The sequence below is a fragment of the Dama dama genome, chromosome 4 (assembly GCF_033118175.1).
Source record: "Dama dama isolate Ldn47 chromosome 4, ASM3311817v1, whole genome shotgun sequence".
Classification (NCBI taxonomy): Eukaryota; Metazoa; Chordata; class Mammalia; order Artiodactyla; family Cervidae; genus Dama; species Dama dama.
In genome coordinates this window covers 61048500-61060076 of record NC_083684.1, presented here as the reverse complement: position 1 = coordinate 61060076, position 11577 = coordinate 61048500, and the positions used below count along the sequence as shown (strand labels likewise).

The 11577-nt window shown below is 46.9% G+C and overlaps 1 protein-coding gene and 1 long non-coding RNA gene across 3 annotated transcripts in view; one reads left to right on the top strand and one right to left on the bottom strand.

Moving 5' to 3' along the window:
* Positions 1–12: 12 nt before the first annotated feature.
* Positions 13–11577, top strand: part of HSD17B14 (hydroxysteroid 17-beta dehydrogenase 14) — a 17560-nt gene continuing 5995 nt past the window's right edge. The window contains exons 1-5 of one of the 2 annotated variants that reach the window (XM_061139779.1): positions 13–529; positions 1059–1097; positions 1212–1294; positions 1820–1886; positions 6164–6255. In XM_061139779.1, the coding sequence (XP_060995762.1) occupies positions 442–529; positions 1059–1097; positions 1212–1294; positions 1820–1886; positions 6164–6255 (369 nt within the window). In that variant the 5' untranslated portion in view covers positions 13–441. The remainder of the gene's footprint in view (positions 530–1058; positions 1098–1211; positions 1295–1819; positions 1887–6163; positions 6256–11577) is intronic. The other variant, XM_061139780.1, reaches the window with a different exon arrangement.
* LOC133054624 (uncharacterized) overlaps positions 8417–11577 on the bottom strand; it is a 15075-nt gene continuing 11914 nt past the window's right edge. Inside the window, exons 4-5 of the long non-coding RNA XR_009692480.1 lie at positions 10077–11236; positions 8417–8581 (exon numbers count right to left, since the gene is read on the bottom strand). This is a non-coding gene — a long non-coding RNA (uncharacterized LOC133054624). The remainder of the gene's footprint in view (positions 8582–10076; positions 11237–11577) is intronic.

Genomic DNA, 11577 nt, shown 5'->3' with positions numbered 1-11577 from the left:
GGGGGGGGCGGTTAGAGCTGGGGTCGTGGATTTATGGGTCGCAAAGGAGGGGACCGGGACCTTGGACTTGTAGGTATGAGAAAGCAGGAAATCTCAGGGTCCGGAGTACTGGGTCTGGGGGAAGAGGGGAATGGGGACCGGATTCTTGAGCCTGAAGGAAGACGAGGAACCTGGACTTTTAGGTCCGAGGGCAGAGGGCGGCAGGACGCCAGGAATCCTGAATTTGAGGGAAGAAGGTCTGGGCATCCAGACTCTTGGATCTGAGGGAGAGACCAGGCTTCCAGGCCTCTAGCTTTCCTGGCAACGCCCCCCACCCCCATCCTCAGGGCCGGGCTTCCAGGATCCGGCCCCTATTTACGATTCGACCCCACGACCTCACCCGATTTTGGAGGTGGATAGAAGCCCGGAGTGCGGGACAGAGGAGAGGCGGTGTCTGGCGGAATGGCAATGGGAACGCGCTATGCTGGAAAGGTGGTCATCGTAACCGGCGGCGGCCGCGGCATAGGAGCCGGGATCGTTCGAGCTTTTGGTGAGTTGGGTCTGGCTGGCTCTAATTATTGGGAATCTGGGAGAGGAGGGATCCCCGAGGGCTGTGGGTGTGAGAAAAAGTAGGTCCCATCCTGGAGTCTAGATTCTTATCTTACAAGATCGGGTTTGCAAAGTGAACGAAAAGGTAGGCAGTGGTTGCCTAGGGCCTGGGATTTTGGCAGATTTCCAAACGCCGTTTCTGTGGTCTCAGTAGTCTCTGCAAAACAGGCGGTTTGGGGGATGATGTCTCTTGCAGATTTCACGTTTACTCTGGAACCCAGGAAGGCAGGCTCAGAAGCCCCAGCAGGCACCTAGAGTAACCCAGAAGAGTATCTGTCAAAACTTCTGCTCCCCCCCCCCGCAAAAAAACAACTTCTGCCCCTTGTCCTAGAGAGTCATCATGAGACTTTGGGGTCACGAGGGGAGCAGAGTGGGAGACGGGCCCCACCCACCCCAGTTGGCCACTAGAGGGCAGCAGAGGCCTTCGCCAAGGTCTTTGTTGTGGTAACCTCTTCTTTTCCAATTCTCAGTGGAAAGTGGTGCCCAGGTGGTTATCTGTGACAAAGATGGTGAGTGAAGGTCCCTCAGTCCTCATCCCCAACCCCCTGGGAGGAGTCCAGGCCCCCAGACCCCTCCTCTGCCAGACTCAGAAGTCCAGACCCCCAGCCCTTCTCTTCCTGCAGAGGCCAGGGGCAGGACTGTGGAGCGAGAGCTTCCTGGCACTGTGTTTCTGCTCTGTGACGTGACTCGGGAGGAAGATGTGAGGGTGAGCCTATTTTCTGTCTCTACGACCTGCCATGTCCAATTGGTTCTCTCTCCCCACGCCCCCACTCCCCTGGCCACCCCGAAGGCTTTTGCACATGCCATTCCCTCTGCCTTTCCCAGTTCTCCTGGCTTTATTGTACCGTTCAGCTCAGTATCACTTCAAGGCTTTCCCTTACTGTACTGACCACGTCTTGTGTCTCCTGGGAGGATTCGCTTTTACCTCCCACTCTTTCAAGGCTCTGTCAGAGCTGTCACATGGATTGGGACAAATACATTCCTTACAGCGGGTCTCATCCTATAAGATTCTTTTCTGTTTCCTCAGTTTCCATCCTTCCATCTAGTCAGTATCTCTGACATCTGTCCCCAGTCCCAGGTCTCTAGGGTAGGGACCACAGTGTGAATGTCACCAGCCCACTGGTCTCTGGCCCCTCAGCTGTGACTCCTGTCCCCACCTTGCCTTTGGGACCCCTGGCTCTATAAGACCTGGTTTCAGCACTGCTCACTCACAAGATCTCTTTCTCCCCAGACCCTCGTTTCTGAGACCATCCGCCGTTTCGGTCGCCTGGATTGCATAGTCAACAATGCTGGCTACCGTGAGTCGTGAGGCCTGAGGGCTGTTCCCCACTGGTGTCAGCCCACCTCCTGGCTTCTCACCCCAATCCTGGCTCCACCCCTGCTGTGTGCCCCCAGGCCTGTGCCCTTAGCCCTTTCTGCATCCGTTTCTACATTTCTAAAATGAAAATGACCATCCTCATCATCATTATAGGGTCGTTGTGCTAAACAGTGTAACTGCTCAGCCTCATAATTAGGGAACTGTCTTGGACGAATAACTTCCATCTTGTAGCCTGTTTCTTATCTAGGAAGTGAGGCTGATGGCCCTTCCCTTTTTCCATGACTGGGAAGATATTTCTCCACACATGGTTTATAGGGCTTGGTGTGGAGGCTTTTTTTTTTTTTTTTTTGGTGTGGAGGCTTTGAAGAGAAATTGCCATCCACTTAATGACTACCCTTCATGACAATGCCTCACATTGCTAAACCGAGACTCAGAGAGGCGAACTGATTGGACTGGGATCACACACCATGGTAGAAAGAAGCCTTTTTTCTTGGTTGGGCAACATTGAGCAATTGACTTACTCTCCCTGGGCTGCACTCTCCTCTTGTTGGAAGGATTTAAAGAGATACTAGTACCTCCTTTCTCTCCATGTGCTTGATCCATTCAGCAGATATTTATTGAGCATCTACTATACTCCACCTTCTGTCCTGGGGACTGGAGATTTAGCAGTGAGCAAAATCCACCAAGCTTTCCTGTCTTCATAGCTCAGTTGGTAAAGAATCTGCCTGCAATGCAGGAGACCTGAGGTTGATCCCTGTGTTGGGAAGATCCCTTGGAGAAGGGAAAGGGTATCCACTCCAGTATTCTGGCCTGAAGAATTTCATGGACTATATAGTCCATGGGGTTGCAACGAGTCGGACACAACTGAGAAACTTGCACTTCCTGTCCTCATGGGATTCACATTGTAAAGTAAGGAAATAGACAATAAAAGGCAGATATGGTTAATGCTCATTTATTCACGGATTCTGTACTTGCGAACTCACCTACTTGGTGGGGGCGTGGGTTATAACCTCAGAATCCCACTGGGCTTTCTGGGTATTTGCAGACAAGTTCAGAGAGGCAAAAGTTTGAGTCACCAGCAGCACATGTTCCCAGCTAAGGTCAAACAAGGTGATGCTCTGCCCTCTGAGTTCAGTTTTCAGAGAGATGCCCAGAGGCGGAGGCAGAAGAGGGCAGTGTCTTGTGAGCCTCTCTGGGGCTAGTTGGACAGGTTTGAATCCTAACTCCGGTACCTGGAGTGGGGCAGCCTCAGGCAAGTCACCTACACTCCTGAACCCCATTGCCTTATTTGCAAAATAAATGAGACCACCAGTGCGAGTTATTTTTAGGATTTAAGATTATAATCTATGTTAGAGAAACAGATAGTTGTACACATATACATATGTGCATATTTGGGCTTCCCCTGTGGCTTAGTGGTAATGCAGTGCAGGAGACGCAAGAGACTCAGGTTCAATCTTAGGTTGGGAGGATCCCCTGGAGGAGGGCATGGCAACCCACTCCAGTGTTCTTGCCTGGAGACTCCCGTGGACAGAGGAGCCTGGTGGGCTACAGTCCATGGGATCACAAAGAGCTGGATATGACTGAAGCAACTGAGCAGGAGCATGATATTCCTTATACACATAACACATATATGTTCTGTCTTAGCCTGCTCACGCTGCTGTAATAGAAATACCATGGACTCAGTGACTTAAACAGTGAACATTTGTTTCCGGAGTCTGGGAAGTCCAAGATCGAGTCAGAGGCAGATTTGATGTCTGCTGAGGCCCTGCTTGCTGGGGCCTCACAGGTAGAAGGAGTGAAGGACCTCCCTGGGGTCTCTTTTATGAGGGCACTAATCCCATTCAAGAAGGCTCCATCTGCATGACTTAACTCCCACAGACCCCCACTCCAAATACCACCTTCTCAAAAGTTAGGATTTCCTTTTCTTATAACAGTTTATATATATATATTGGCTGTGCTGGGTCTTTGTTGACGCACGGATTTTTCTCTAGTTTCAGAGACTGGGGGCTCCTTTCTAGGTGCAGTGCTCAAGCTTCTCATTGTGGTGCCTTCTCTTGTTGTGGAGCACAGGCTCTAGAGCGAGTGGGCTTCAGTAGTTGTGGCTCCTGGGCTCTAGAGTACAGGCTCAGTGGTTGGGCTTAGTTGCTCTGCTACGTGTGGGATCTTCCCAGATCAGGGAGCAAACCCATGTCTCCTGCATTGGCAGGTGGATTCTTTACTGCTGAGCCACCACAGAAGCCCTGAAGTTGGGAGCTGAATGTATGAAATCTGGGGGAGGACACAAGCATTCAGTCCATAGTATGTATGTATTATAATGTAATATTATATATACATATTTTCCCTTAGGAGCAGTGGGGTCACTATTCACTAATTCAGTGTTCGCTGTGACTTTGTGGACTATAATTTCCTCAAAGAATGAGAATTGGCTGTATATATTAGCATGTCCCGTAGTGATAACGGCCTTGAAGAAAAATAAAGCTGATTGAGGGCTTAGAGAATGGCAGGGGTGGTTTTGGACATAGGATCTGGGATGGATTCTCTGAAGCGGTTTGAACTGTTTTCTGAAAGAAACAAGGCCATAAGCCCTGGGACTCCAAGAGGAATACCCAACATTTCCTTAATTTTCCGTTATCTTGTTTCCCATCTCTCTTTCCTTTCATCCACTTTTAAAATATATTTATTTATTTGGCTGTGTTAGGTCTTAGCTGCCACATGTGGGATCTGGTTCCCTGACCAGGGATCGAACCCTGGCCCCTGGCATTGGGAGTGTGGGATCTTTAGCTACTGGACCACCAGGGAAGACCCTCTTCATCCACTTTGACTCCTAAAGCCTTTGGAAGGTTTGGGGTCCATTTTTCCTAGGTTTTTTTTTTTTTTTCCCCCTGTTCTTACTCCTATCATTCCTGCCTCTTTTCTTCTGAATGTTGATTTTTCTGTCCCTCTACTATCCATCCAGTTCTATTTACTTAACAAACACATTTATTGTACTAGGTCAGACACAAATACTGATGTGCGAAATTTCTGAGCTTGAGAACAAGGTGTTCTCCTCATTTTGCACATGAACAAACAGGCACAGACAAGCAAAGTGACTTGCCTAAGGTCACGCAGCTAAGAGATGGCAGGGTTGAGGTCTGAACCCAGGTTTTCTGGCCCTGTGACTGCTTTCAAAGTTTTTTTTTCTTTTGTTGCTTCTTTTAAATTTTTTAATTGATGTACAGTTGATTTACAGTATTATGTTAGCTTCAGGTTTGCAGCATAGTGATTCAATGTTTTTACCGACTATATTCCATTATAGGTTATTTCAAGATAACGGCTATAATTCCCTGTGCTATAGAGTATATCCTTGTTGCATATCTATTTTATACAGAGCAGTTTGTATCTGTAGGAGTTTGCATACCCCTGGTTTTCTGTTTCTGTTTTTTCACCTTGTATACCCCTAATTTGTCCCTCCTTCCTTCCTTCACCCCTTTGGTAACCATAAATTTGCTTTCTATATCTGAGTCTGTTTCCATTTTGCATCTATTAATACATTTATTTATATTATTTGTTAGATTCCACATACAAGTGATATCATACAGCATTTGTCTTTCTCCAGCTGACTTATTTCACTAAGCATAATCTTCTCTAGGTTGCTGCAAATAGCAGTATTTCCTTTTTTTTTTTTTGGCAGTATTTCCTTTTTTAAGGCTGAGTAATATTCCATTTGTACATATAAACCACCTCTTTTAAAAAATTTTTATTATTTTTTGTTGGCAGTGCTGTGTCTTTGTTGCTGTGCGAGGGCTTTCTCTAGTTTCAGAAAGCAGGGGGCTATTCTCTAGTTGAGGTGCTCGCAACTAGAGAGGTGGAGGCTTCTCTTGTGAAGCACAGGCCCTGGGCACTGGGGCTTCAGCAGTTGCAGCCTGGGCTCAGTAGCTGTGGCACGTGGGCTTAGCTGGCCCTGGGCATGTGGAATCTTCCTGGGCCAGGGATCGAACCCATGTCCTCTGCACTGGTAGGTGGCTTCTTAGCTACCGGCCCACCAGGGAAATCCTAAACTCCATCTTCTTAACCTAGCTGGATTGCTTTTTTTTTTTTTTCTTTTAGTAAGCATTATGCAGCCTCCCTTCCTTTTCAGGACCCTGACCCTCTTGTCTGCCACTTCCCCCACGCTCTTCGCCCCCGCCCTCCATCCCCCATGCCTGTTTCCCTTCCCTGTTCTCCTGTCTTCACGGTTCCCTCATCCTCTCCTCTGTCTTTCTCTCACCCCACCGTTAGACCCACCTCCACAGTGGCTCGAGGAGACCTCCGCCCAGGGCTTTCGCCAGCTGCTGGAGCTGAACCTGCTGGGGACGTACACCCTGACCAAGGTGAGGCTGGGGTCCCCGCCACCAGGCCTGGCTGACCTCCTGACTATGAGCTTGTCAGACCCATTTTTATCTAAGAGCCAAATGTTTTCTGTGCCTTGCTTTGATCTTATTCTGGAAGGGCTCCATTCTTCGTAGAAAAGAAATGTCCGCAGATCCCTATATCCAGCCAAAGCTACCCGTGTTGGCTACATAGTCCCGTCTTCTTAGGAACCTTCCAGAACCTTCCAGCATGGTGTGGTGAGGGATGTTAAGGATATGGAGGGAGGGATTGGGACAAGGAGTCAGTAATAGATACAGCTTTGCCATCCAACGAATAGCTATTAGGAGAAAAGAGCATCCCCCCTCTATCTGTATGCCTTTCCTCTGAATCTTGCTATAACCACCTCCTATTTACCATCTCAGTTCAAATACCACATCTTCAGAAAAGCCTTTACTGATCATCCTTGCTTATGTGGCATCTACACCTATATGGGGCTTCCCTGACAGCTCAGCTGGTAAAGAATCCACCTGCAAAACAGGAGACCCCAGTTCGATTCCTGGGTTGGGAAGATCCCTTGCAGAAGGGAAAGGCTACCCACTCCAGTATTCTGGCCTGGAGAATCCCATGGACTGTAGAGTCCATGGGGTCGCAAAGAGTCAGACACGACTGAGCGACTTTCACTTTCACACCTGTATGTTCATTCTCTATGATAACAGCTTATTTTCATCAAAGTATTTTTGAAGATTATAGTTTACTCTCTTTTTTGGTAAGTTTTTTTTTTTTTTTTTTTATGTAGACCGTTTAAAAAGTCTTCATTGAATTTGGTGCAGTATTGCTTCTGCTTTATGTTTTGGTTTTTTGGCCGATAGGCATGTGGGGTCTTAGCTCTCCGACCAGGGATCAAACATTCACCCCCTGCATTGGAAGGTGAACCACTGGACTTCCAGGGGAGCCCCATCATTAGTAAATAAAAGAAATAAATTCTAATTAATTGATTACTTCTATTTTTTATCATAATACATTTTGGGGGGCTACTTGGCAGCTTGCAGGATCTTATTTTCCCAACCAGGGATTGAACCCATGCCCTCTGCAATAGAAACTCGGAGTCCTAACCACTGGACCACCAGGGAATTCCCCATCATAATACTTCTGTATTCACTCATTAAATAAACATTTACTTAGCACCAGACACGTGCTAAGCAATGGCCGTGCAGCAGGGACCAAAATAGACAAAGTGCTGTGACCCTGGGGAGCCAACATTCTCATGGGGGAGACAGACAGTAAGCCAGGAAATACAATATAATGTCAGGGAGTGATAAGTGTGGTGCCAAAAAGTGAAGGGAGGTAAGGGGATCAAGAAGTATGGGCAAGTGTAAATGCTATGTTATAAAACTTTTCTTATGGCATTTACAAGCACACATGAAAACAGAGAGAATTGTATTAATATCACTGAACCCACACACCCATCACCCAAATGCTAACAATCAATGTTCTACCATTCTTGCTTCTTGTTGACTCCTCACTTTTTTCTTTCCTTTATCTTTTCTGGAGTGAAAAGTGAAAGTGTTAGTGGCTCAGTTGTGTCCGACTCTTTGCAACCCTAGGGACTGTAGCTTGCCAGGCTCCTTTGTCTATAGAATTCTCCAGGCAAGAATACTGGAGTGGGTTGCCATTTCCTTTTCCAGGAAATCTTCCCAACCCAAGGATGGAACCCAGATCTCTTGCATTACAGGCAGATTCTTTACCTTCTGAACCAATAGGGGGAGAAGTAGGTGGCCTGGGGGACTGTTGAATGAGAGATGGTAACCAAACGCCCACGTGGTAGCCCTGCATCTAGGGCAGGGGTTGAGGCTTGAGGACATCAGTTTTGAGCCCTCCAGCCCAAGGCTAAAGGAGCTCAGAAAAAAAAAAAAAAAAAAACACTATAAACTGGAACTTCTCTGGTTGTCCAGGGGCTAAGACTCCACACCTCCAATATAGGTGGCCCACATTCCATCCTTCATCAGGGAACTAGATCCCACAGGCCCCAACTAAAAAATACCCACGTGACGCAACTAAGATCTGGCACAGCCAAAGAAGTAAATGTTAAAATATATATATATATATATATATATATATATATATATATATATATATATATAATCAGAGGTCAGAGGCCCACTCCGTGGGTCAGGGGTCACCTGCATGGGGATGCTCAAGTGCTACCCAGATCTTGTCCGAGATCCAGGTGAAATATCCCTGGGGAAACTGGATAATCTGTTGCTCAACCAGTCAGCCGTGGCTCCTATCCCCAATTTCTGTTCAGCTTCTAAGACTGGTGCCTAGGTCAGCTGGTGAAGAATCCGCCTGAAATGCAGGAGACACTGGTTTGATTCCTGGGTTGGGAAGATCCCCTAGAGAAGGGATAGGCTACCCGCTCCAATATGCCTGGGCTTCCCTGGTGGTTCAGACCAGTAAAGAATCTGCCTGCAATGCAGGAGACCTGGGTTCAATCCTTGGGTTGGAAAGATTCCCTGGAGGAGGGCATAGCAACCCACTCCAGTATTCTTTTTTTTTTTTTTTTTAATTAGTTGGAGGCTAATTACTTCACAACATTTCAGTGGGTTTTGTCATACACTGATATGAATCAGCCATAGATTTACCCGTATTCCCCATCCTGATCCCCCGTCCCACCTCCCTCTCCACCCGATTCCTCTGGGTCTTCCCAGTGCACCAGGCCCGAGCACTTGTCTCATGCATCCCACCTGGGCTGGTGATCTGTTTCACCATAGATAATATACATGCTGTTCTTTCGAAACATCCCACCCTCACCTTCTCCCACAGAGTTCAAAAGTCTGTTCTGTACTTCTGTGTCTCTTTTTCTGTTTTGCTTATAGGGTTATCATTACCATCTTTCTAAATTCCATATATATGTGTTAGTATGCTATAATGTTCTTTATCTTTCTGGCTTACTTCACTCTGTATAATGGGCTCCAGTTTCATCCATCTCATTAGAACTGATTCAAATGAATTCTTTTTAGCACTCCAGTATTCTTGCCTGAATAATCCCCATGGACAGAGGAGCCTGGCGGGCTACAGTCCATGGGGTCACAGAGAGTCGGGCATGACTGAGTTGACAGCACAGCCAGAATTCCCTGACAGTCCAGTGGTTAGGACTCTGATTTCATTGTCAAGGGTGTGGGGTTAATCCTTGGTCTGGGAACTGAGACCCTGAAAGCTGTGGGGCATGGCATAATAATAATAATAATAAGAGGAAGATTAGCACCTCTGTACAGTAAGACAGGCATAAATCACAGCCCATAAAGGATATGTGTGTGCATATATATATATATTTGTTGTTTTTTTAAATTAAAGTTTTCTTTTGGCTGTGCTGGGCCTTTGTTGTGCTCAGGCTTTTCTCTAGTTGTGCAGAGTGGGGACGACTCTGTAGTTGTGTGCAGGGCCTCTCACTGCGGTGGCTTCTCCTGTTGCTGAGAATGGGCTCTAGGTTCCTCGGGCTTCAGTAGCTGCAGAGTGAAGGTCTAATTGCTCCACAGCAGGGGGGATCTTCCCGGACCAGGGATGGAACCTGTGTCTTCTGCATTGGCAGGTGGATTCTTTACCACTGGGCCCCACCACGGAAGCCCTATGTATTTTTTTCTTTCTCTCCCTCCCTCATTAGCTATCAGCATTTAAAAAAGAGAGAGAGAGAAATGTCTCATAAACAACCAGCTTTCTGGTTTCTACTGGAAATTTGGCCAACTGGGCCCACGGGGAGGGTGACAGTCTGCTAGACGTGGCCTGACTCTCCACTGTATCCCAGTCCCAAGTTCTCCCTCCTGGATCTCCTCCTGACTCTTACCTGTGACTGGCTGGTGCAGAAACCTCTGAGGGTCTAGATCTGGTGTCTGCCTGCCCGGGTTTTCTGTCACTCCTTGCTTGTAACATTGGGCAAGTTACTCAGTCTCTCTGCATCTAGGTCTTCTCATCTGTAGTAGGAAGCTGAATAGCGTTAGCTAATTCCTGGGGTTGTCCTGAGAATTGAATATGATTAACTTAAATACCCACAAAGCCCTCAGAACATGCCTGGCACCCAGTTTACTCTCTGCAAGGTATCATTGTTTTTGTGAACCTTGCTCCATCCTGTTTCTCGAGGCTACTCAGTCTGCAGTCTCTGATACACATGCAAATGAAGCCTGGGAGGAATAGAAGGGAAAGGGTAACGCTTGAGCTGAACTTTGAATGGAAGTGAAGGAAGTAGAGACAAAGGACGTTTTGCTTGCCGAAAGAGTAGCAAAGGCCCTGGGGCAGAAACCACCCAGGTGGATTTTAAGACCAAGAAATCCTCCATCTCCATTTGCCTTTAGCAATTATAAATATTTTGCAAGGTAAATATATTTTATTTTATTTATTTTGGTCACATTGTGTGACATGTGGAACTTCCCTGACCAGGGAGCCTTAACCAATCATCAAGGAAGTCCAATTATATTAGAAACATTTTGTTAAGCTTGTTGTATCCATTGCCTTCTACCATCCCCTACCCGGACATCATATAATTTCATTAGTAAGAACTTCATGAATACTACCAATGGATTAGAACATTTATTTATTTTTATTTTGACATACCTTAAGATGTACAGAATATTTCCAGGATAGTACAGAGAATTCCTGTATATCCAGACTCCCCGTTGTTAACACTTCTTTTTTCTTTAAACCGCATTTGCTGTATCCTTCTATCTCTGTATTTGGTAATAAGTTGCAATCTATGTTGAGGGCTTCCCACGTGGGGCAATTGGTAAAGAATCCACTTGCCAATGCAGGAGCTACAAGAGACTCGGGTTCGACCTCTGGGTTGGAAAGATTCCCTGAAGGAAATGGTATCTCACTCCAGCAGTCTCGCCTGGAGAATTCCATGGACAGAGGAGCCTGGCAGGCTACAGTCCATGGGGTTGCAAAGACATAATTGAGTCCGCACGTATATGTATGATGTCTCTTTACCCATAGTGCTTTGGAGGGCATTTCCTAAAACCAAAAGAACATTCTTTTACGAAATCACAGTAAGACTAACACTGATACCATGGTCTTAGCTAATGTTGAAACTTTCTTATTCAGACTTTTAGAATTCTTATCATCACAGTTTCGCGGCCACACCTGTGTTAGTTGGGGTTCCCCCAGAAGCAGAGCCTAGGTGGGGATTGAAGGGCAGGGTGGATGGAAAGCAATCCTGTGAATCACTGTCTTCAGCCTGGGGAGTTGTTGTCAGGGAGCCAATGAAGGGCATCACCAGGGCAAGTGGGGGCCACTCCCTGGGGACACTCTGGGAGTCACGGGGAAACATGAACCCAAGAGTTACCTCCCACTCC